General features: G+C 41.5%; 1 protein-coding gene across 2 annotated transcripts in view; it reads left to right on the plus strand.

Annotated features, from left to right (window-relative positions):
• Positions 1-6,166: 6,166 nt before the first annotated feature.
• LOC100625807 (lactase/phlorizin hydrolase) overlaps positions 6,167-26,979 on the plus strand; it is a 48,913-nt gene continuing 28,100 nt past the window's right edge. Inside the window, exons 1-5 of one of the 2 annotated variants that reach the window (XM_021076418.2) lie at positions 6,167-7,438; positions 20,051-20,130; positions 23,612-23,698; positions 25,487-25,589; positions 26,861-26,939. In XM_021076418.2, the coding sequence (XP_020932077.2) occupies positions 6,799-7,438; positions 20,051-20,130; positions 23,612-23,698; positions 25,487-25,589; positions 26,861-26,939 (989 nt within the window). In that variant the 5' untranslated portion in view covers positions 6,167-6,798. Of the gene's footprint in view, positions 7,439-20,050; positions 20,178-23,611; positions 23,699-25,486; positions 25,590-26,860; positions 26,940-26,979 lie in introns of both variants that reach the window. The other variant, XM_085001326.1, reaches the window with a different exon arrangement.

The raw sequence follows: 26,979 nt of genomic DNA on the forward strand, positions 1-26,979 counted from the left end.
TTGACTTTTTGTCATTTCTTGGGGCACTCCTACAGCATATGGAAGTTCCCAGGCTAGGGGTCTAATTGGAGCCATAGCTACCGGCCTACGCCAGAGCCACAGCAATACGGGATCCGAGCCGTGTCTGCAGCCTACGTCACAGCTCATGGCAATGCCGGATCCTTAACCCGCTGAGCAAGGCCAGGGATTAAACCTACAACCTCATGGTTCCTAGTTGGATTTGTTAACCACTGAGCCACGATGGGAACTCCTGTACCACATCTTCTTGATCCACTCCTCTGTCAATGGACATTTAGGTTGTTTCCATGTCTTGGCTATTGGAAAGAGTGCTGCAGTGAACATGGGAGTACATGTGTCTGTGCAAGTTATAGTTTTCTCTGGATAGATGCCCAGGAATGGGATTGCTGGATCAAATGGTAGTTCTATGTTTAGTTTTCTGAGGAATCTCCATCCTGCTTTCCACAGTGGTTGCACCAATTTACAATCCCACCAACAGTGTACTAGGGTTCCTTGTTTTCCACACCCTCTCTAGCACTTCTTGTTTGTAGACTTTTGGATGATGGCCATTCTGGCTGGCGTAAGGTGGTACCTCATCGTGGTTTTGATTTGCATTTCTCTAATAATGAGTGACACTGAACATATTTTCATGTGTTTTTTGGCCATCCGTATGTCTTCTTTGGAGAGTTGTCTGTTTAGCTCTTCTGCCCATTTTTTCATAGGCTTGTTTGTTTTTTTGGTATGGAGCTGCAGAAGTTGTTTATAAATTTTGGAGATTAATCCCTTGTCAGTCGATTCACTTGCAAAGATTTTCTCCCATTCTGTGGGTTGTCTTTTTGTTTTGTTTAGGGTTTCCTTTGCTGTGCAGAAACTTTGAACTTTGATTGGGTTCCATTTGTTCATTTTTCTTTTTGTTGTCAATACTCTGAGAGGTGGATCTGAGAAGATGTTGCTGTCGTTTATGTCAGAGAGGGTTTGGCCTATGTTTTCCTGTAAGATTTTTAGTGTCTGGTCTTATATCTAGGTCTTTAATCCATTTGGAGTTTATTTTTGCGTATGGTGTTAGGGAGTGTTCTAATTTCATTCTTTTCCATGTGGCTGTCCAGTTTTCCCAGCACCACTTCTTGAACAAGCTGTCCTTTCTCCATTGTATATTCTTGCCTCCTTTGTCATAGATGAGTTGGCTGTAGGTGCGTGGGTTTAATTCTGGGCTTTCTATCCTGTTCCACTGATCTATATGTCTGTCTTTGTGCCAGTACCATATGGTTTTGATGATTGTTGCTTTGTAGTATGGTGTGAAGTCTGGGAGCCTGATTCCTCCAGCTCCATGTTTCTTTTTCAGGATGTCTTTGGCTATTCTGGGTCTTTGGTGCTTCCACACAAACCTTAAAATATTTTGTTCAAGTTCTGTGCAAAATGTCCTTGGTAATGTGATAGGGATTGCATTGAATCTGTAGAGTGCCTTAGGTAGTATAGTCATTTTGATAATATTAACTCTTCCCGTCCAAGAGCATGGTATGTCTTTCCATCTATTTGTGTCATCTTTGATTTCCTTCATCAGTGTCTCGTAGTTTTCAGAGTACAGGTCTTTTGTCTCTTTAGGTAGGTTTACTCCTAGGTATTTTATTCTTTTAGATGTGATGGTAAATGGGATTGCTTCCCTAATTTCTCTTTCAGCTCTTTCATTGTTAGTGTATAGAAATGCTGTCAGTTTCTGTGTATTAATTTTGTATCCTTGGAGTTCCCGTCATGGCACTGTGGTTAATGAATCTGACTGGGAACCATGAGGTTCAATCCCTGCCCCTACTCAGTGGGTTAAGGATCTGGCATTGCTGTGAGCTATGGTGTACGTTGCAGACACAGCTCAGATCCTGAGTTGCTGTGGGTGTGGTGTCGGCTTGCAGCTACCACTCCGATTCGATCCCTAGTCTGGGAACCTCCATATGTGGTGGGAGCGGCCCAAGAAATTGCAGAAAAGACAAAAAAAAAAAAAATTGTATCCTGCAACTTTGCCTAATTCATGGATGAGCTCCAACATTTTCTGGTAGATTCTTTAGTATTCTGTAGGTATAGTATCATGTCATCTGCAAATAGTGAGTTTTACTCCTTCTTTTCCAATTTGGATTCCTTTAATCTGTGTTACTTCTCTGATTGCTGTGGCTAGGAATTCCAAAACTGTGTTGAAGAGTAGTGGCGAGAGTGGACATCCCAGTCTTGTTCCTATCTCAGTGAGAATTCTTTCAGCTTTTCACCATTGAGAATAATGTTTGCTGTGGGTTTGTCATATATGGCCTTTATTATGTTGTGGTAGTTTCCTGCTATGCCCACTTTCTGAAGGGTTTTTATCAGAAATGGGTATTGGATTTTGTCAAAGGCTTTTTCCGCATCTATTGAGAGGATGATATGGTTTTTATTCTTCCGTTTGTTAATGTGGTGTATCACACTGGGACTGGTGGCAATTGAAGACCCCTTGCATCCCTGGGATAAATCCCACTTGATCATGATGTAGCATCCTTTTAATGTATTGTTGGATGCGGTTTGCTAGTATTTTGTTGAGGATTTTTGCATCAATGTTCATCAGTGAAATGGGCCTGTAGTTTTCTTTTGTTGTGTTATCTTTGGTTTTGTTATGAGGGAGATGGTGGCCGCATAGCATGAGTTTTGGAGTATCCCTTCCTTTGCAATTTTTTGGAATAGTTTCAGAAGGAGAGGTGTTAGCTCTTCTCTAAATGTTTGATAGAATTCACCTGTGAAGCCACCTGGTCCTGGACTTTTGTTTGTTGGAAGTTTTTAAATCACAGTTTCAATTTCCGTTCTTGTGATTGGTCCATTCATCTTTTGTATTTCATCTTGGAAGACTGTACTTTTCTTTTTTTCTTTTTTTTCTTTTTGTCTTTTTGCTATTTCTTGGGCCGCTTCTGCGGCATATGGTGGTTCCCAGGCTACGGGTCTAATCGGAGCCGTAGCCACCAGCCTATGCCAGAGCCACAGCAACACGGGATCCAAGCCGCGTCTACAACCTACACCACAGCTCACGGCAACACTGGATCGTTAACCCACTGAGCAAGGGCAGGGACTGAACCCGCAACCTCATGGTTTGTAGTCAGATTCGTTAACCACTGCGCCATGACGGGAATTCCAGAAGATTGTACTTTTCTAAGAATTTGTCCATTTCATTGGGTTTAATGCATCATTCAGGACCTGTGTGTCCTTACTGATTTTCCATCTGGATGATCTGTCCATTGCTGTAAGTGGGGTGTTAAAGTCCCCCACTTTGATTATGTTATTGTTGATTTGTCCTCTTAAGGTTTTTAGCAGTCTCCTTATATATTGTGGTGAACCTATGTTGGGTGCATAGATATTTAACATTGTTCTATCTTCTTGGATTGATCCTTTGATCATTACGTAATGACCATCTTTGTCCCTTAAAATATTCTTCATTTTAAACTCTATTGTGTCTGATAGGAGTATTGCTACTCCAGCTTTTTTTTGATCCCCGTTTGCATGAAATATTTTCTTCCATCCTCTCACTTTCAATTTGTATGTGTCCCTAGAAGTGAAGTGGGTCTCTTGAAGACAGCATATATATGGGTCTTGTTTTTGTATCCATTCAGCCAGTCTGTGTCTTTTTGTTGGGCCACTTAGTCCATTCACATTTAAGGTAATTATTGATATGTATGTTCTTATTGCCATTTTATTAATTGCTTTGGATTTGTTTTTGTTGCTCTTTTTTCTTCCCTTCTTTTCTTGTTCTCTCCTCTTCTGGTTTGATGAGTATCTTTAGTGTTGTATTTGAGTTGATTTTTCTTATTTGTTTGTGTATCAAATGTAGATTTTTGGTTTGCAGTTATTCTGAAGTTTTGATCTGAGTCCATATATATATGTGAGATTATTTTAAGTTGTTGTTCTCTTAATTGTAAGTTCATCTCCAGGGTCCTGCATTTGCACCCTCTTGTTCTCATGGTTTCTGATTTTGGTGGTATAATTGTGCATGGATGATTTCATATCTTTGTAGTATATATATGTCTTTACTGGTGAGCCTTGTCATTTGTGGAATTTTTGTTTCCTGTTGCTGTATTTTCTTTTCTGCCTAGAGAAGTTCCAAAGAAGTATTTGTTGTAAGGCTGGTTTAGTGTTGCTGAATTCTCTCAGCTTTTGCTTATCTGTGAAGGTTTTGATTTCTCCTTCCAATCTGAATGAGAGCCTTGCTGGGTCAAGTCACCTTGGTTGGAGGTTTTTTCCTTTCATCATGTTGAGTATATCATGACACTCCCTTCTGGCCTGCAGAGTTTCTGTTGAAAATTCTGCTGTTTACATTATTGGGGTTCCCTTGTATGTTATTTGTTTCTTTTCCCTAGCTCCTCTCAAGATTTTCTCTTTGTCTTTACTTTTGGTCAGTTTGATTACTATGTGTCTCGGTGTATTCCTCCTTGGGTTTATTTTATATGGTACTCGTTGTGCTTCCTGGATTTGAGTGAGTGGGTCCTTTCCCATGTTAGGGAAGTTTTCGGCTCTTATCTCTTGGAATATTTTTTCTGTCCCCTTCTCTCCCTCTTCTCCTTCTGGCACTCCTATATACGGATGTTGGTGCATTTCACGTTGTCCCAGAGTTCTCTGAGACTCTCTTCATTTGTTTTCAATCTTTTTTCTCTTTTCTGTTCTGCATCCATAATTTCCACTAATCTGTCTTCCACCTTGCTTATTCGTTCTTCTGCCTCCTGTATTCTGCTGTTGGCTGCTTCTAGTGAATTTTTTATTTCAGTGATTGTATTTTGCATCTCTTCTTGTTTAGGTTTTATATCTCGTATCTCTTTGGTCATTGTTTCCTGTAAGTTATCCATCTTTGCCTCCAGTTTATTTCCAATGTCTTGCATCATCTTCAGCATCAACAGTCTAAACTCTTTTCCTGGAGGCTGAGAATCTCCTTGTGGCTTAGCTGTTTTTCTGGGGTTTTTTCTTTCTCCCTCATCTGAGTTATTGTTCTCTATCTTTTCATTTTGATAGGTTTTTGGTGTGGTGACCTTTTTACAGATGATAGAGTTGTAACCTCTCTTACTTCTGCTGTCTGCCCCCCTTGTGGATGAAGTCAGTATGGGGGCTTGCTGTGGACTTCCTGATGGGAGGGACTGATGCCTGCCCCCTGGTAGGTGGAGCTGATTCTAATCCCTCAGGTGGTTGGGGGTCTCTGGATGGGATTAGGGGCAGCTGTGTGCCTGAGGGGTCTTTAGGCTGCCTCTACTGATGGGCATGTCTGTGATCCCACCTGGATTGTTGTTTGCCCTGGGGTTTTTCAGTGCTGACTGACAGGTGGGGCCATATTTTCCAAAATGACCACCTCCAGAGAAAGGCATGCTGCTGAATATTCCTGAGAGCTTTGCTTTCAATGTCCTTCCCTTGCAACAAGCCACATTTACACCTGTTTTCCCAGGATGTCCTCCAAGAACTGCAATCAGGTAATTTCTACTAATCTCCAGATTCCTTTGGAGACTTTGCTTTGCCCTGGGACCCAGTCCATGTGAAATCTGTATGCACCTTTTAAGAATGGGGTCTTTTTTCCCCCCAGTCCCATGGAGCTCCTGTACACAAGCCCCACTGGCCTTCAGTGGCAGATGCTCCAGGGGCTCTTTCTCTCTGTGCCAGATCCCCACACATGAGAGTTTGATGTGTGGCTCAGAACTCTCACTCCTGTAGGTGAGTCTCTGTGAACCAGTTAGTTTCCAGTCTGTGGGGTATGGGTTTGTTTATATAGTGAAATCGCCTCTCCTACCTCTTGATGTGGCCTTCTCTTTTTCTTCTAGAGTGGAATAAGGTTAAGGTTTCTGGTCCATTTGGGTAAAGACTGTTCAGCCTTTATTTGTGAATTTTGTTGTTTTTAGGAGAGAAGTTGAGCTCCAGTCCTATTCTGCCATCCTAATCCCATCTCCCAACATGTTAAAATTATGTTCAATATATAAGAGGTTAAATTATGGTATAAAAATACTGTGGAATTCTATGCATCCTTTAAAGGAAGTGGGTCTATATATTCTGATGTAAACAGGATGTTATTAGTTAGAAAAAAGTTGAACACAACATAAGACATAATTCTATGTATGTTAAATTATTTTAAATGTTATACACATGTATGTTTGCATTTGTATATATGTAATAATAGCTATTATTGTGTTGCATTGGTCTAAACAAGCTAATGAATGACTTCATTTAATTCACTCACCCTATCTATCACCATTATGCAGATAAGGAAACAGAGGCACAGAGAACTTAAGTAACTTTTGTCAGATGAGATTTAAACTGTGGCATTCTAACTCCTGAATTACCATTTATCTACGTAGAGAAAGAAGACTGGAAGTAAGTGCAGTGTTAAAAGTGCTTAACCCTGAGGCAGTGGGAGGGGAACTAGTAAGTGTCCATACTTATTTCCATATTGGTTGAATCTTTTACAAAATATGTTTGTCATTTACTTAACTTATTTTTAAAGGAGGAAAAAAAGTTTGGTAAGGACCTAACTTGTGTTCCGCTATGTAAACAAATTTTAAGATAATTTGTAAGTAAGAAAAATTGTGGAGAACTTTTTTTCTTTACTTTCCAGGTTCCTCCACTTAAATTGAGTGAGAAGTTTTGAGGTTTTTGTGCTATCTCTTTGTTTTTTAATTTTTTTGGTATTACATTGGTGCATCATGTATCAATTTCATTATCATAGATAACCCAGTTACATATTAAGTGTTAGTAATCACCTAGTATTTTACAACCTCAGTTGTAGTTATAAAGTAAGTATTCCACATACCTCCTAACAGTTCCTTGAAGATGGAGCTGGCTTGGCATTTAGTCTCTATTGTCCTCCTAAGTTTTTCTTGCTGGGGATTAGACTGGGAATCTGATAGAAACTTCATTTTAGCTGCTGGTCCTCTAACCACTGACTTGCTATATGACCTGAGGGGTCCACTGGGACACCAGGATTCTCACCTTGGAGCAGGAGACAAAGGTATTTATGTGTGTCGCCAGCCACTGCCTGCTTTCTTGCCAGAGTATTTTAGCAGTGTTCGTGCCAGTATGATCACCCACTATAAGGTATTTCTACCTTGGGCACAACTTCTCCCAGAAGGAAGCTCCAAGAACCCAGACAAGAGAATGGTGCAGTGCTACCGGCAACTCCTTGAGGCCCTTGTGACTGCTCAACTTCAGCCCCTGGTGGTCCTGCACCACCAGACCCTCCCTGCCAGCACCGTCCAGAGAAGTGAGGCCTTTGCTGATCTCTTTGCTGACTATGCCTCCTTCGTCTTCCACTCTTTTGGGGACCTAGTTAAGATCTGGTTCACTTTTAGTGACTTGGAGGAGGTGATAACAGAACTTCCCCACCAGGAATCAAGAGCGTCACATCTCCAGATCCTCGCTGAGGCCCATAGAAAAGCCTATGAAATTTACCATGAAAAATATTCTTCTCAAGGTGAGTACACATGACCCTGGTGGCTGACCCACTGCCAGTCTTCATGGCCCACCTTCCCCACCCTCCTTAAAGCAGGACTCAGCAGTTCTTCTCACTTACCTTTATCAGTCCCTTCTTCTCTATTCATTAGTGAGAAATCAATACCGAGCTGAAGATTTCCCAGTGGAGGTAGTGGCTTACTTTGTACACTGCCCAGTATTACCTTTGAAAAATATATTTTAAGCCCCCTTTGCTGATTCTGTATAATCACAAATTACCTTTTGTCCTTCCTTCTTTAGTCCTGTCTCCCTGACTCCTCCTAGGATTCAAGATTGCCCATTCTCCCTCAGCAAAGCAAATTACATGTTCTAGTTGAAGCTTACATTCCGTAGCGGTGACAGATACAAAGATATAATGATATGCTAGCAGATAGTGAGAACTGCATTATTGCAATTGTCCATATTCCTGCTTCAGAGCTAACTTAAGGTTCCAGTTCAGTATGTCTGGGCAGAATCAAGACATTAATGATTTTAATAAATTCCCTAGGTGAATCTGAGTTATACCAATTTTGGGAACAAATTTTGGATTAAATGTGCTTTCTCATTTCTTATATATTTTCATACTTGTTTGTTTGGTTTTTTTTGTCTTTTTGCCTTTTCTAGGGCTGCTCCTGTGGCATATGGAGCTGTAGCCGCTGGCCTACACCACAGCCACAGCAATGCGGGATCCAAGCCTCATCTGTGACCTACACCACAGCTCAAGGCAACACCAGATCCTCAACCCTCTAAGTTAGGCCAGGGATTGAACCCACAACCTCACGGTTCTTAGTTGGATTCGTTAACCACTGAGTCACAACGGGAACTCCCATATATTCTTCTTTTGAAACAACATATTTAATGAATATATTCTCATTTTATTATTATTATTATTATTATTATTGTGCTTTTTAGGGCCACACCTGCAGCATATGTAGTTTCCCAGATTAGGGGTCAAATCGGAGCTGCAGCTGCCATCCTACACCACAGCCACAGCAATGCAAGATCCAAGTTGCATCTGCAGCCTATACCACAGCACACTGCAATGCTGGATCACTGATCCACTGAGTGAGGCCAGGGATCAATCCCATATCCTCATGATACTAGTTGGATTCGTTTCTGCTGTGCCACAATGGGAACTCCTATTGTCATTTTATTAAAAACTCTTTGAAAGCATGATTTTCAGTGCTCTTATAGGTTCCCATTATATTAATGGATCATAAAGTTTTAAATATTCTTTCATTTTATATGTGTTTATTTAATTTTCGCCATTGGAGTTCCTGTCCTGGTGTTGTTGGTTTTGCTGTGGTGTAGGCTGACAGCTGTAGCTCTTAGACCCCTAGCCTGGGAACCTCCATATACCACAGTTGCAGCCCTAAAAAGCAAAAATAAATAAATAAATAATATTCACCATTAAAAATTATATCACAATGAACATTCCTATTTATAAATGTTTGACTGCATTTAAATATGTTCTTTCTAATAGGTTCTTAAAACTGAAATTACCAGGTCAGAAGATATGCATTCTTTAAGACTTTAAAGGATGTTGCTAAATTATTTTCCAGAAAGGTTATAATAGTTTATGCCAACAATTATAAAATTGTTCTTCTGACCCTAGTTAGCCTGTTTTCAATGATGTAATTTGTAAAATCATTTTCTATATAAGACTAGAAGAGAATTTTATTTGATCCAAACTGAGTCCTTGGAGAGTCCATATATCCTTGGAGACAGCTTCTCAGATAGCTCTGAAGAACTGCTCCAGAGAAGCAGGGTTTTCAGCTCAGTTTTATATTTTATCAGAACAAAAAACATACAGTCCTTTTGAATTTTCAAAAAAAGGCACATTAGCATGTGTGGCTTTGCTCTGAGGCAAAGACCTGGGAAGAGAGCCTTATCATCAAAGGAGTACCACCATTGTCCCAGAAGAGTCATTTGTCTTTATCTTTTTTACTTCTGGACAGTGCATCATCTTCTTTAATTGTTAAAGAAAGCAGCTGTATGTTTTTTTGTTTTTCTTTTTAGGGCTGCACCTGTGGCATATGGAAGTTCCCAGGCTAGGGGTCTAATAGACCTGTAGCTGCCGCCACAGCCACAGCCACATCAATGCCAGATCCGAGCTGCAACTTATGCTGCAGGTTGCCACAATGGGAACTCCCAATATATGTTTGAGAGACTATAAAACAGAATAAAATTAGCATAACATCAATGTCAAATCATGTATAAGCTAGAATGACTTCTCCATATTTCAGTATATGAAAAATTTCTTCCAGCATTGGTAATTTGACAGCTGAAAACTATTATCTCCTTATATTTTTTATTTGCATGTATTTGATTATAGAGCAATTAAACACTTTCTTCATGTTTAAAAGAAAATCAAGCAAGGTAAGAAAGAGTGTGAGTGTGGTGCAGCTGTTTTAGAAATTGTTGTCAAAAAGACTGTCCTCAGGCCACCTTTTGAGCCAAGTGGAATGAGGGAGGGAGCAACCATGGGATCTGGAGGATGGCAGGCCTTGGGATAAGTGCAAAGCCCTGGTGAGGGAACGGTAAGAGGTCCTGCCAACAGTGTCATGAACTGTAGAGCGTGGAAGATGAGGAGATGCCAGAGTAGAAACTGGATTCTTTGGAAAACCTATCATAGGGTGAGTAAGAAAATAAATGAATATTTGTCGTTGGCTTTTATAGACATATAAATATAGTTTATAAAATATATAAAATAAATAAATGTTGAAGCTTTGAGTAAAAGGAACTTTGAAAGAAGGCAAGGTTGAATATTTATTATCTGAAACAAAGGAAAATCTATCTTAGTTGAAGACAGATTCCATAGTTATTTCAATTATAAACTATATATACGTGTTTATTAAAATTCTTTACATATTTCATTTTTAATCTCCATCAGGTTGCTAAAGACTATTACTTTTTTTAACTCATATTTTTCTTCCTTACATCTTCTGCTCATTCCTTTCATCCTTCATTTCGTGTTTCATCAATATCACTAGGTTATCTGCCCCCAATATAATACAGGACACAGAATAATTTCTCTTCTGCATCTGTTTATTATTCAAAAACTTTCTTTCTCGGAGTTCCTGTCATGGCTCAGCAGAAATGAATCTGACTAGTATCCATGAGGACGCAGGTTCAATCCCTGACCTCATTCAATGGATTAAGGATCCAGTGTTGCTGTGAGTTGTGGTGTACGTCACAGACAAGGCTCGGATCCCAAGTTGCTGTGGCTGTGGTGTAGGCTGGCAGCTGCAGCCCCGATTCAAACCCTATCCTGGGAACCTCCATATGTTGTGGGTATGGCCCTAAAAAGACAACCACAACAACAACAACAAAACTTTCTTTCTTTCTCTCCCCTTTGAGTCCAATTCCATAGCTTTGTTGTTCTTTGTAAAATACATTATTATACATATATATAAAAGTTATATATATGTTTAACATATGTATGTTATGTAGCATATATTGGTTTAAAGCAAAATACTATGATTTTCAAAGGCGAGGATATTGAATAATATCTCCTAAACTGACAAAGAACTTTGATACCAAAAAAATGAAGCAGGCAACTCCACAAAGTGCCATTATGGAGTTTATTGTGGGTAACTTACATGTGGGCAAGCATTTGCACTGTATTCCCCGTTGTACAGGGGAATTTAAAGGGGGCAAAGCTAAAAATAAATCTGACTAAGGGAGAAGCACATCTGCACCAATGAGAACTGGAGGATTTTCCTCCCCCTAGAGGTCTTATGACCTTCTTTGCAAACCATTAACCATCTATGTCAGCGAAACATTCTTGCAGTTCTCATATTAGATGGAAGATAGGGTAAAAGTTGATAGGAAACTTCTCTGGCTTGAGTACATTCCTTGTGAGTAGGCCGAAACTCAGTCACATAGAAAGGAGAGGGGTTAGGAATGCAGGCCTAAGGTGGAGCTGACAAAGTGGAGTCACTGTGGTTCAGCTACATTATATAATAACTAATACCCATGGAGTGACCACTCAGACCAACAATTAAAATATAGCAAAATACTGCAGTGATTTTATGAATACTGAAGTGATTTTGTAATGTACAGAAATATTGAATCACTATGTGTACACCTGGAACTAACATAGTGTTGTAAGTCAATTATACTTCAGTTTTTAAAAAATAAGGAAAAAGAGAAAATTATATATATATACATACATATATATATATATATATATATATATATATATAGTACTACCTCATATCAACTAAGATGGCTATAATTTAAAAGACAGACAATAACTATTGTTGACAATAATGCTGAGAAATTGGGACATTCATACTTTGCTGGTGGGAATAAATGATGATGCAGCCACCTTGGAAATCTGTTTGGCAGTCCCTCAAGTTAATATTGTAGCATATGATTCAACAATTCCTCTCCTAGGTATATATGCAAGAAAAGTAAAAGTAAATGTACAGACAAAAACTCATCACAAACACTCTTAGCAGCATTATTGATAATAACCCAAAGTGGGAACAACCCTAATGTCCATCAATTTATTGATAGACAAAAGGTGACATATCCACACAATGGAATATATTACTCAGCCCTTGAAAGGAATGAAGTACTTGTTCATGCTACAACATGATAAACCTTGAGGACATTATGCTAAGTGAAAACAGCCAGTCACAAAAGACCACATATTATATGATTTCATTTATATTAAATATCCAGAATAGGCAGACCTATAGGGACATTAAAGTAGATTAGTGATGTCTGGTTCTGTAAGAAAGAATGGAGAGTGACTGCTGATGTGTCCCTAATTTCTTTCTTCTTCTTTTTTTTTTTTTTTTTGTCTTTTTGCCATTTCTTGGGCCTCTCCCGCGGCATATGGAGGTTCCCAGGCCAGGGGTCGAATCGGACCCGTAGCCACCGGCCTACGCCAGAGCCACAGCAACGCGGGATCCAAGCCGCGTCTGTGACCTACACCACAGCTCCCGGCAATGCCGGAGCGTTAACCCACTGAGCAAGGGCAAGGATCGAACCCGCAACTCATGGTTCCTAGTCGGATTCGTTAACCACTGCGCCACGATGGGAACTCCTGTGTGTGAGAATTTCATTGGCCCCACATGTTTACCGACATTTGGCATTCTTTTGGCATTATTTTTATTTTAGCTATTTTATTTAGCTATTCTGATGGTATCTAATTGAGATTCCATTGCTTTTTAAAGTGTAATTCCTATCCCAAGTGAATATATGATTAAATAATATAGTATTTGAGCACCATGAAATTTGAGCACTACAAAACTTCTTTGTCCTCTAGAATATCCTATTTTTCTTTTCAAACAGAATTGTTTCCAAGGTTATCCAGTGTTATTCAGATATTATGGTATCTTCATTTCTATACAGTATTTCATTGTGTGACAAATCCACATTTTACTAATTCATTCTCCTGCTTATGGACATTCTAATTGTTTTCATATTTTGGTATTATGAAATAGCTGTTATGAACATAGTTGCACATGTTTCTGTACATGTGCTAGAGTTTCACTTGCGTTTATACACAGGTGATTGCTAACTGGAGGAATACAAATGTTTAGCTTTAAGAGATAAAGTACATTGTTTTCTACTTTGGTTGTACCAATTTATATTTCCTTGAGCAATATATGAGTTCTTGATGACCTCCTCTAACATTTGTAATTGCCATTATTATATAAATTTTTGCCAATCTAATGGATGTAAAAGTATTTCTTTATGATTTCTTTACCTGATTTCTAGCCAGGTTAAGCAAGCTTTCATGTGTTTATTAGCCATATTTATTTCCTCTTCTATATAATTCCTATTATGTCTTTTATCCATTTATGTATTGATTTATTAGAGTTCTTTATATATTATTACTTATTTATTTATTTTGCTTTTTAGGGCTGCACCCACTGCATATGGAAGTTCCCAGGCTAGGGGTCCAGTTAGAGCTGTAGCCGCCTGTCTACACCACAGCCACAGCAACTCGGGATCAAGCCACATCTGTGACCTACACTGCAGCTTCATGGCAGCACTGGATCCTTAACCCACTGAGTGAGGCCAGGGATCAAACCCTCATCCTCATGGATCCTAGTTGGATTCGTTACAGCTGAGCCATAACAGGAACTATCTCCTCAGTGGGGTTTAGTATATTCACAGATACGTGCAACCATTACCATGGTCAATTTTAGAACATTTTTACCACCTCAAAAAGAAATCTTTGGAGTTTCAGTCATGGCTCAGCAGTAACAAACACAGCCGGTATCCATGAGGATGTGGGTTTGATCCCTGGCCTTGCTCAGTGGGTTAAGAATCCAATATTGCCACAAGCTGTGGCGTAGTTACTGAGTTACTGTGGCTGTGGTGTAGACTGGCAACTGCAGCTCTGATTCAACCTCTAGCCTAGGAATCTCCATATGCTGCAAGTGTGGCCCTAAAAAGCCAAAAAAAAAAGAAAAAGAAAAAAATATTTTACTCTTTAGCTGTTTATTTCCACTATCCCAGCCCTAAGCAACCACTAATTAACTGTCTGTATAAATTTCTCTGTTCTATATCATATGAATCTAGTAACGTAATATGTGATCTTTTATAGCTGCCTCTGTGAGCTTTGCCTTATGTTTTTCCCATGAGTAGACTGGGGTTATAGGATTGGGGAAGGAAGATAACAAAATAAAGTGCCATTTCATCATATCACATCAAGTGTATGTACTATCAACATGATTTATGACTGTTCATGTTAACCTTGATCATCTGGCTGAGGGAGTGTTTGTCAGGTACCTCCACTGTAAAGTTTTTTACTTTTCCTCCTCTCCATACTGTACTCTTTGGAAGGAAGCCACTATACAGCCCATATTTAAGGAGTGAGAGTTTTGCTCCCTCTAATAAATACTTTTAAAAAGTTCTTTTCTAGGAGAGGAAATGAATCCAACTAGGAACCATGAGATTGAGGGTTTGATCCCTGGTCTAGCTCAGTGGGTTAAGGATCTGGCGTTGCCATGAGCTGTGGTATAGGTCGCAGATGAGGCTCATATCTGGTATTGCTGTGGCTGTAGTGTAGGCCAGCAGCTGTAGCTCCAATTGGACCCCTAGCCTGGGAACCTCCATATGCCACACGTGCAGCCCTAAAAAGACAAAAAAAAAAAGTTATTTTTGAAACTTAACAAAGAAACAAAAGACCTACATACTGAAAATTACAAAACATTGTTGAGAGACATTAAAGAAAGCAAAGATAAATGAAAACATCCCTTATTTGTGAGCTGGAAGGCTTAATAAATTCAGACTTTTGTACTTCCCAAAGTGACCTACCTGTTCCATGAAATCCCTATCAAAAATCCCAATGACATTTTTTGCAGAAATAGAAAAGTCCATCCCTAAATACATACAAAATCTCAAGAGACTCCAAACAGCCAAAATGATCTTGAAAAACAACAGAGTTGGAGGACGCACATTTCTCAATCTAAAAACTTACTACACAGCTATAGTCATCAAAACTGTGGTACTGGCATAAGGATGGACCTATGGCCCAGTGGAATAAAATAGAAAGACCAGAAATAAACCCTCACCTATGTAGTTAAATAATTTTCAGTAAGAGTGCCATGACCTTTCAGTGGGAGAAAAGACAGCCTTTTTGATAAATGGTGATGGGAAAGCTGAATGCTCACATGCAAAAAATGAAGTCAGACCCTTACCTTACAAAAATTATGCAAAAACAATCAAAGACCTAAACATAAGAGCTAAGACTATGAAACTATTAGAGGAAAACAGGGAAAAAAATACATTTATGGCACTGGATTAGGGCAATAATTTTTTAAGGTATGGCTAAAAGTATAAGCAACAAAAGATAAAACAAATAAATTAGATTTCATCAAAATTAAAACCTTCGGAGCATCAATGAACAGTATCAACAGAAGGAAAATGCATCATACAAAATGGGAGAAAACATCCGCAAAACATATATTTGATAAAGGATTAATATCCAGGACACATCGTAACTCAACAACAAAAAACAAACTACTCCCTTAAAAAATGGGCAAAGGACTTGATATTTCTGCAAAGAAAGTATGCGGATGGCAAAGTACACAAACAGATTCTCTACATCAACAATCATTAGGGAACATATAAATCAAAATCACAGTGAGATAGCACTTCACAACCTCTGGAATGGCTACTAAAAAATGGGCAAAAACAAGAATTTACATCCTTCCAAAGAGGCCAATAAACACAGGAAAAGCTCTACATAACAGTCATTAGGATGCAAATCAAAGTTAAAATGAGATACTATCTCACACCCATTATTATGGCTAAAATATATATATATTTTTTGTCTTTCTGTCCTTTTAAGGCTACACCCACGCATATGGAGTTTCCCAGGCTAGGGGTCTAGTCAGAGCTACAGCTGCTGGCGTATGCCTGAGCCACAGCAAAGCCAGATCCAAGCCACGTCTGTGACCTACACCACAGCTCACAGCAATGCCAGATCCTTAACCCACTTAGCGAGGCCAGGGATCGAACCTGCAATCTCGTGGTTCCTAGTCGGGTTTGTTTCCACTGTGCCACAACGGGAATTCCGGCTAATATTCTTTAAATGCACAAAATTCCAAGTTTGCTGAGGATAGAAAGAAGATAATCCTATCTCATTGCTGGCAAGGATGTAAATGGTGTAGCCACTATGGAAAACTATATGGCAGTTCCTCAAGAAATTAAACGTAAAGTTACCACATGATCTAGCACTTGTGGGAATAAATATATACTCGAGAATTGAAAGCAGGGACTTGAATGAACATTTGTGTACTCATTTTCTTCTTTTTTTTTTTCTTTTTTCGTTTTAGGAGCACACCTGTGGCATATGGAAGTTCCCTGGGCTTTTTAACACTGAGCCATGAGAACTTCATGTATAGTCATTTTCATAGTAGTGTTATTCACAATAGCCAAAGGTGGAATACTGTTCATTTAATATTAAGTAGAAATGAAATTCTGACACATGCTACAACACAGATGAACCTTGAGGACATTATGCTAAATGAAATAAGCCAAACACAAACAAGTATTTTATGATTCCACCTATATGAGGGACCTAGAATAACCCATTCATGTGACAGAAAATAGAATAATAGTTAGGAGGGATTGAGAGGAGGGTGAAATGGGAAATTACTGTTTAAGGGATCCAGAGTTTCATTTTGAGATAATGGAACAATTTTGGAGGTGGATGGTGGTGACAGTTGCACAACATTGTGGATGTACTTCAAGCCACTAAACTTAAAATGTTCACTTAAAAGTTTTTTAATGGTAAATTTTTATGTATTTTTACCCCAATTTTTGAAAAGGTTGTGTGTTTTTTTGTTTTGTTTTGTTTTTTGCTTTTTAGGGTGAAAATTTCCTTTCTAATCTTTCTAAGTGTGTTAATATAAACCTCCTCTTGATGTGTTCAGTGTGCTACCATGAGAAGGATACAAAAGAAGATTCTTGGGAGAGAGTTGGAGGGAGGGAAGAGAGTGAACATCACTCTCACAGGAGGAGTAGAGTTGCACCCAGCATCCTCCACTTGCACAACACTGGGTCACAGTCTAGGGCAACACTAGTCGCCCCAACAACCTCTTGAAGCACTGGCAGTGCAGTACTGGCCAGATTACTTTTATTGAAGCATTTGGGACCACAGGGAAAGGAGCAAATGGAAAGGGGCTATTTTGTGTGGACAACAGCAATGGTTTTTGAATGAATGAATCGAGGTTATCCTTAGTGAGGTCTAGTCATGCCTGTGAGGGGCATGAACTCACACAGTGCTATGCAGTGATGTTCTACACAGGCTTAAAAGAGTTAATTTTCAACCCATAGCAAATACTGGCTTTGATTTCTGAGGACAAGAACCCTGATCTTTAACCATATCCAGCACAAATAACAAGAAAATTATTATTATTTTTTGGTCTTTTTGCCTTTTCTAGGGCCGCTCCCGCGGCATATGGAGGTTCCCAGGCTACGGGTCTAATTGGAGCTGTAGCCACTGGCCTATGCAACAGTCACAGCAACTCGGGATCTGAGCCACTTCTGAGACCTACACCACAGCTCACGGCAACGCCGGATCCTTAACCCACTGATCAAGGGCGGGGACCAAACCCGAAACCTCTCGGTTCCTAGTTGGATTCGTTAACCACTGAGCCACAATGGGAACTCCAACAAGGAAATTATTTTAAGCCAGAGCAATCTCCCCCCACCAATTTCATTCCTGTAGAAAAGATTGATTGTAAGCTAAAATAATCTAGCTTTGAGTAACCTGCTTTTTATATTAATTTAAGAAATGTAATTTTTGCATGCACCAGGAACAGGTTGGGAACCATATTGGAAAGTTTGATTATTTTGTATAGTATGAAAATTTCTGGAATGTCAGGTACCTTTGTTCACCCTAACTCTGAAAGGATCTTACAAAGTCAAATAAAAGTGATCTGTGGGTCAGTGGTGCTTAGGGATTAACTGTACTCTTGTGTCATGTCATTGCTTTTTTTTTCTTTTTCTTTGTAGGGCTGCACCTGTGGCATATGAAAGTTCCCAGGCTAGGGGTTGAATAGGAGCTGCAGCTGCCAGCCTATGCCACAGCAATGTGGGATCTGAGCCACGTCTGCAACCCACAGCACAACTCACAGCAACACTGGATCCTTAATACTGGATCCTTAACCCACTGAGCAAACCTACATCCTCATGGACACTAGTTGAGTTCATAACCCGCTGAGCCACAACAGGAACTCCTAAATTGTACATTTTGAAGTATTCAGTGTAAGCTGAGTACATATTCTGTGTGTGCTGACATAGAAATCTGTGGAAGGTGAAATGGCTCCATTGGGCACAATCATTGAATAACTGGAAAAACTAGTGTTATCTTATCAGAATAAGGACTAAATGTCTCTGAGTGATATTCCCTACTCAGAGGATTGCAAAGCTCCATTATCCTTATCAAAATAAGCACTTTGGAATTCTACACTATATTCTGTGATAATCTATATGGGGAAATAATCTGAAAAAGAATGGATGTGTGTATATATACACAACCAAATCACTTTATTGTACAGCAGAAATTATTACAATATCGTAAACCAACTATACTTCAATAAAACTTAAAAAAAGGAAAATAGGATTTTCCATTGTGGCTCAGCGGGTTAAGAACAGGACATAGTGTCAGTGAGGATGTGGGTTTGATCCCTGGCCTCGCTCAGTGGGTTAAGGTTGCAACGTGGCTACAAGCTAGGGTATAGGTCACAGACGAGGCTTGGATCACTTGTTGTTGTGGCTGTGGTGTAGGCCGGCAGCTGCAGCTCTGATTCAACCCCTAGCCTGGGAACTTCCATATGCTGCATGAGCAGCAGTAAAAATAAATTTTTTTAAAAATTTTTATTTTTTTGTCTTTCTGCCTTTTCTAGGGCTGCTCCCGTGGCATATGGAGGTTCTCAGGCTAGGGGTCTAGTAGGAGCTGTAGCCACCGGCCTACATCAGAGCCACAGTAATGTGGAATCCAAGCCATGTCTGCAACCTACACCACAGCTCATGGCAATGCCGGATCCTTAACCCACTGAGCAAGGCCAGGGATCGAACCTGCAACCTCATGGTTCCTGCTCAGATTCATTAACCACTGCACCACGACGGGAACTCCAAAAAATTTTTAATTAAAAAAAAAGTGCTTTCGTAGTTAGCAGTGGTTGTTAGTGGTGGTTTCATTGGCTAGGGTGATGTTTCTTCTGTAAAGAATTTGGATGTAGAAAAGTCGGAAATATACTCTTACAGTTTAAGTCTCAGACTCTGCTTTTATTCCTTTTTTGTTTTGAGCACACAATCTAGCAGGAGAAAAAGCCTTAAGTGAATCAAAGAGTTAGATGGCACTGCCAACAAGTCCACAGCAGCATGTCTCACACTGTGGTCTAAGCGGCACTGCATCAGAGACACCCAAGCAGCTTGTTAAAAGGCACTCATTCCTGGGCCTACCCCAGTCTCCTGATAGGCAGGGCTGGTGATTCTGATGCACACAGGCTTGAGCAGCACTGTTAGGTGATCAAGTGTCAATGCAAGTGGGTAAAAGCTGCACATTTTATATCTCCTTTGTGTTCCCCTCACTGTGCAGTAAGGGTCATACAGTTAATAAAGACAAGTAGCAGAGGTCCCCTAGAGCACCTTGCCTTTCAAAAGTCTCTCCCCACGTGAAACCCTTAGCTGTTTAGACCAGTGGTTGCCAAAGCTTTGGTGTGTATCAGAATCATGGAGAGCTATTAAAGAACACAGAGGCCAAGCCTCATTAGGAACTCAGGAGGTAGTTCTCTCTTTTCTGCCTTTCGTATTGCTTGGGGTTGGGAGAAGGGACTGCATTTATTATAAAAACTTTACAAGTGTCCTGCACTTCACCATCCTGATTTACATGAAACATGCTCTAAAGGGACTTTTTTTTTTTTTTTAAGCTATTTTGTTTTCTAAAATCTTTTGCCTAGGGTGAAATCATGTGAGTGATTCCTTCAGAAATCCTTATTAAAGTCAGTGAACATGGAATAGAGAGGTTACAAGGATAGGAAATGAGTCCCCCAGTGGCTTCTGTGGTCACAGCTTCCTTCCTCTCACCTGCAGCCCTTCTTCTGGTTGGTTTCAGGAGGAAAGCTCTCTGTGGTCCTACGAGCTGAAGCAGTCTCCCAGCTCCTGCCAGAACCGTCCACGTCTGTCCTTGCCAAGGTGATGACAGCCCAAAGAAATAGCATCTGTAACTTCTCAGGAAAGTTGTGGTTTTAATTTCTAAAAGCAAGAAGTTTTGTTTGTTGGCTTGAGATTCTTAAATGTCTTAAAATAGGCCTCTTCTGAGTGTGATACCTTCTCTAGATTTATAGCAAATTTAAAACAACATCTTATTTTATTTATTTTATTCTTTTTTGTCTTTTTGTCTTTTTGCCATTTCTTGGGCTGCTCCCGCGGCATATGGAGGTTCCCAGGCTAGGGGTCCAATAGGAGCCGCAGCCACCAGCCTACGCCAGAGCCACAGCAACGCAGGATCCGAGCCGCGTCTGTTAACTACACCACAGCTCACAGCAACGCTGGATCCTTAACCCACTGAGCAAGGTCAGGGATCGAACCCTCAACCTCATGGTTCCTAGTCAGATTCATTAACCACTGAGCCACGACAGGGACTCCCAAAACCTTATTTGTTGAGCCCAGCTCTCACTTGGTCAATTGTGAGCTTTGGCCTACACAAAGAAGTTAATTGCCTCTGCTTGCTCTGACTTTTTATTAAAAGAGCTTATTAGAAGAGAGGTCAGTTTTTACAAAACAGTTTTGTTTTTTGGGTTTTTGTTTGTTTTTTGCTTTTTAAGGCCACACCAGCGGCATATGGGAGTTCCCAGGCTAGGGGTCAAATCAGAGCTATAGCTGCAGGCCTACACCACAGCCATAGCAATGGGGGGATCTGAGCAGCATCTGCGACCTACACCACAGCTCATGGCAATACCAGATCGTTAACCCACCGGGCGAGGCCAGGGATAGAACCCACATCCTCATAGATACTAGTCAGATTCATTTCCACTGCACCACAACAGGAACTCCCAGTTTGTTTGTTTTTGAAAAAAATCGTGTGCTCCCTAGAGTGCCCATCCTGGTTTCTACTTCCTCTAAATACAGCTTTTAAACTACAATTTTTTTTTTTTTTTTGTCTTTTTGCTATTTCTTTGGGCTGCTCCCACGGCATATGAAGGTTCCCAGGCTAGGGGTCGAATCAGAGCTGTAGCCGCTGGCCTATGCCAGAGCCACAGCAACACGGGATCTGAGCCGCATCTGCAACTTACACCACAGCTCACAGCAACGCCGGATCATTAACCCACTGAGCAAGGGCAAGGACCGAACCCGCAACCTCATGGTTCCTAGTCGGATTCGTTAACCACTGCGCCATGACAGGAACTCCCTAAACTATAATTTTAATAAGAAAATTTAAAATATCTTAGAATTAAACAGCTTTGGCCCTGGTAATGTTGGTTGCTGGGCAGTGAGGAAAGCCTTCAGATAAAACAACTGATTTCTGTAATTCTGTAGCATTAAAAGTACTGTACAGATACCACCCTGCTGTACATCAGCCACTGGTGTCTATCATATGATGGACACTATAATCTATATGTCATGGTCCAACTTCAGATTTTCCAGCTCAGGAATTTAAAAACCAAACTTGAGAGTTCTCACTGTGGCACAGTGGGTTAAGGATCTGACATTGTTCCAACTGAGGCATAGTTTGCAGCTGTGGCTCAAATTCAATCCCTGGCCAGGGGACCTCCCTATGCCATGGGTTTAGCCATAACAATAAATAAATAGATAAATTGGACGTGTTAAGCTTCTGAATGACCAGCACCAGGTCTGTATGGCCAGAATGCCATCAAAATTCTTTTACAAGTGGTAATAACTGCTATCAGTTATGAGCTCAGGAGACCAAAGTGCTGACTGAAAAGCACTTGTCAAGCAGTAGCCTTTGAACTGGTTTCTTTACCCCAGGTCATGCCAGGCAGTGCTTCTAGATCATTTTCCGAAGCGCAGTTTTGCTCAGTTCCCTGATGGAAGCTACAATCCCCTGAACTGGTGAAATTCCTCAGGGTCTTCCAGAGTGCAGCTCATTCAGGCTCTCCTGTGCTCTCTCTGGCTTCACCTCCTTTTTTCTCAGCATGTATGCTATGCTTTCTTTCTGCTTTCCTGCATTCCCTACCTGAAGTCCTACTTATCCTCCTAGTCTTCCTCAAATCTCTTCTAACAAAATTCTTCCCATTTTTCACATCCATGTGAGTGTGCCTCCATCAGCAGGCCTCTGTTAATAACACTCCCTCATTGAATCTGGCATGGTCTCTCCCCACTGGGAACCCTTAGCTGTTTGTTTAGACCAGTTAGATACAAGCCTTGGTTGTATCAGAACCACATGAGGAGCTAGCAAAGAACACAGAGGGACAGCCCTGGGCCTTCATAGGTGTCCCAAGTTCCCTGGTGGCTTAATGTGGAGGGACAGCCCTGGGCCTTCATAGGTGTCCCAAGTTCCCTGGTGGGTCTAATCCCCACCAAGATTTGAGGACCACTGGTGTGGAATTGTCTTATAGCACTTTTAACTTTCTGCCTTTCCTTCATATAGTTGGTGCACTTACTAATACTCTGTATGAAGTTGTAAGCTTCTGTGGATCTTATCTTTCAACCTGAATCCCACCCACTGTACCTAGCACAGTTACTTTCAAGAGTAGGAGCTCAAAGACCATGTACTATATGGAATTGATAAAGTAAGAGCTGAGAGGACAGAGGTGAGCAAGCCTGTGAAATATTCAGTAAGCACTGATGATAACTTGATTGGGCAACCCATAGGGAGCCATCAGAGAGTCAGTTATCAGAGGTCCTAGGGCACTAGGTTGTTACCAGATGCCATTATAAGTAGTCTTTGTCCTGAGAGAAGAGAGGAAGAAAAGACAGACACCGGTCTGGTGTGGCAGGCTAGAAATGGCCTGCTGAGAAGGGCGGGGAGGGAATCACCATGGTATCTATAGGTGTTTAGATGCAATCTGTAGTTTTTAGAGTGCATGAAGGACAGAGACAGGGCAGAGGGTTATGTTATTGATTGGAGCATGGATGGCAATGTCCATGAACCATGAAAGCTATGTTCTCAGATAATAGTATGGGCCAGGCTAGGGCTTACTGGGGTGGACTTTAAACTGTGCCCTAAAATTAGCTGGGACTGTAGCCTACAATTAGAACAAAATCCCAAACTCCAGAAGGGTCTGCAGAGATTAATAAGTGGCCTGTGGGTGGCTGAGGACTCCACTGCCTCCATCCTGCAAAGTGAAAGGGCCATGAGGAGGGTGCTGCTCTGAATCCCTTCCTAGTGCTTGGTGGAAACTCACCATTTCTGGCATAAGACACTTCCTTCAGTCACACATGCCTTCAGTCATCCACATTTATTGAGCACTTCCAGCGTACCTATCACTTTTCTAAGTACGTAGCTGATATATTCCCCACAACATATAGGCGCCCCCTCCACATTCTCAACTTCTCCCAGCTTTCCCTCATTCTGTTTCTCCTTTGGAAATTCCCATCTTGGAGTGGGATTTAGTAATTTAGTAATAAGGAAAGAAACAAAAAAGAATCCTTCTGAGCAGTTCTTTGTCTTGAAATTGCTTGTATTCTAAAGACCCGGTTTACTTATTTCTAGGATGCAGTCGACTTCCTCTCTCTTGATTTGTCTTCTGAATGTCAAGAAAGTGAGACAAGTTTACCACAAAAGCTGAGAAAATTGCAGGTAATTTGAACTATTTTCTATATTGGTGGTGAATGGCAAAGTTCCCGAGAGCATATTAGATATTTGATGCTTGAGATGATGGGTAAATTGAATTTCCACCAAGAGGCATCGACTTGCAGAGCTGCCTCTGGGGAGATTTCCATAGACAGCATCACTAGACAGTCTTCCCTGGAAAGGATAATGAGGGTTGGCTTGTTAAGGTAAGCATTTCCATGGATTCTCTGCTCTCTTATATGGAAAGCTACAGAGAATCAAAATTCCAGCATTCATTCTGAGATTAAAATGGGACATTTCCTGGATGGTGGTCATGTAAACACGCACACACACTTTTCGCTTTTTAGGGCCGTACCCGCAGCATATGGAGGTTCCCAGGCTAGTGCTCTAATTGGAGCTACAGTTGCTGGCCTACACCACAGCCACAGCAATGATGGGGTCTGAGCCTCGTCTGCGACCTACACCACAGCTCACGGCAATACTGGATCCTTAACCCACTGAACGAATCCACAGATTCATGGTTACTAGTCGGATTTGTTTCCACTGCACCACGACAGAAACTCCTGGTCATGTAAATACTGACCCTAACAAACCAAGCTTCATTATGCCTCCACTCTCCCCAGAGCACCTGCACACCCCTCCCTTAGCCTCAGCTGCCACTCCCTCTGGCCCAGAGGTGTCTTCAGACCTGAGGAGCCACAGCACACGCACAGGTTCTGAGTCCTTCAGGAGGTGCAGATCAGGGTCCCACATCCCTTTATCACAAGAGGCTCTGCTCACCAGGGAGTGCCCCACTCAGCAGAAGGCTCCTCTAGCTCTCCAGTCCTGTGATAGATAGCTCAGGCTGCCTCAGCATTGACTTTTCAGGAAGGAGAGAGCCCTGGGATCCCTTGGTGGTTTGGCTTTTCTGCATTGACCCAGCACAGGGAAAGGACAAACAAGGCTGTGTGAGTTCCAGCTTCACTAAGTGGTCCTGAGCAACTTAGCTTATCAGAGCTCAAGGCACCTCTTTGTTACCGGTAGCTCTAAGAAAATCAAGAACATGCCTGGCTCCTTTTTAAGTAGTTGCTGTTGGTATTTCACGGTAGCCTTTAACAACTCAGAGCAAGGAAAACCTAGTGTGGGAAAAATAACCAAATCCAGCCTCCCCCCAAAAGGTAACTTAAAGTGAAGTCAAATAGCATGTCCGCCTAAAGATGTTTCTTTGGACACTGAAATGGCTAGAAATGGGAGAAAAAAATCACAGCTGCCCCCGTATTAAGGAAGATCGCTCCTTTTAACTTTCCTCTTGGAAAATATCAGACCTGGAGAAAGGTAGAAAGAAAAGTATGATGAAGCCATCCCCAGGTTCAAAATCTACCAGCTCCTGAACGATCCTATTTCATCTATACCCTACCTTCTCCCTCCCAAACCAGAATGTTTTGAAGCAAACCCTGGACACCCATAAATACAGTGATGGTGGCAAGCAGGCCCCTGACATGAGCAGACCACCTTGTTCCTGATCCTCATACTGGGTGCCTGGTTCTAGGAGGTACCTAGGAGCCTGAGATGATGGCCTAGTGAGCCTGTCTCTTCGGGATTCGGTCGGGAGATGGCCTATGATACTGAACAGTGTGAAGATTTTTTTTTTACCCTCAGAGCCTAGACCAGCTCTCCTCATTGACTGAGAGGATGAGCCATCATTTCCAAATCCAGACTGAGTGTTGCGGCTTCTCATCTTGAAAATCCGTCCCTGTTAACAAAAGCCTTATTCTAGGCAGCTTCAGTTCACTTGCTGGCCTGTATCTTTTCCAGACCATTGAGCCAAATGTGAAACTTTTCATCTTCAGTCTGAAACTCCAGGACTGCCTCTCCACCAGGAAGAACCCAGCCGATGTGCTCTTCAGCCTCCTCAAAGGTGAGTGGACCATCACTGGAGAGGTTTGGAGTGGCGCTGGGAGCACTGGCTGGTGAGGTAGCTATCTTGAAAGTCTGGATTTCCAACAGGAGGAGTGGCTGGGGGAGGGCTCGCCTGAGGTCTGAGAGCACACTCCAGATGAGTTTAGTGTCCCTGGCCTTCTTAGTGTTGGTCCCTTAGCTCCTACTGGCCCAAGAAAGAAGAGAGGTTCTGTACAAGGATGCTCAGGATGCCTTGGTCTTAAGGAAATAAAGACCATCAGGCCTCAGATGTCGTGTGGAAGCATGCCAACTGCTCGGTGCCTGTCTGTCCTCTGCCATTACCCCTCTGTTAAGGTCTCTCATCTCTGCTCCCCCTTGGCAGGACTGCCTCCCCACTCCAGCCTCCTTACTTGTTCATGTCGCCATCACCTGATCAAAACCTTCAGGTGTAGGGCCCACAGCTCATGGTCCGTCTCCTTGGTGTCTTTCAGTTCAGACTCTTGAGCGTGAATCTGATTGGCAGGCCATGCATCACAAGATTTCTCCTGGTCCAGTTCAGTCAAGGGAAAGTGGGGTAGGCCAAAGCCTCAGGGGCTGAGGACCACCAGACCCTCTGCAGGAAGGGGCTGAGCGGCACACTCCTGGGTGCCCTGGTACCCAGTCCAGTCTCTGTGTGAGGTCCAAATATAGGAGAAGTTGGTAACCAGGGCTGAACTGGCTTTGCAGACCTCATGAACCACATCCATGGATGCCGCTTAACCTTCCTTTCAACTCACCTTTGATGGCATAACGAATTCTGTTCTTAAATTCCACCCCTTTCTAAATGGTTGATGTGGTCAGTTTTATGTTTATGCATAGTTTAGCACAGTAAAAAAGAAAGCCTCCCCTTGCTGATGTCTTGAGTTCTTCTGAATGAGTTGTTCTCCGCGTTTGGTCTCCAGACAAGCATCGTCAGCATCACCTGGGAGCTTGTTGGCCCTTCACATTGTAGAGCCCACCTCAGATCAGAAACTCAGATAAGAAATAGAGGAGAAACGCTGGAGCAGACCTAGCAGTCTGTGCTTAACAAGCTCTGCAGGTGATGCTGATGCATGTGGAGGTTTGAGAGCTACTGTGAACTAAGCAGGAAAACAATCACTTCTGCCCTCCTTAAATCTTAAGCCCGTGGAATTTTCCACAGGGGCTTGGAACCATTGCTTGGAGTTTGCTTGTGGTGTGTGAGTGAGGAGAAGTGTTGATGGCAGTCATGTTATTGTTGGTTGGTTGTGAATTAAACTCCTTCTCTTACAGCCCTAAATGAAGACCAAGTGTTCACCATTGGGTTTGATATTCATACATTCCTGAGCTGTTCTTCAAGTTCCAAGAAAAGGTAATGTTAGATTTCCTGTGGACTCTCAGTAACTGGTATT

Source organism: Sus scrofa, chromosome 15 (genome assembly GCF_054392235.1).
Source record: "Sus scrofa isolate SSC_HxYL_T2T_F1_AM1 chromosome 15, Sscrofa_HxYL_maternal_Yorkshire_Landrace_v2.0, whole genome shotgun sequence".
NCBI lineage: Eukaryota > Metazoa > Chordata > Mammalia > Artiodactyla > Suidae > Sus > Sus scrofa.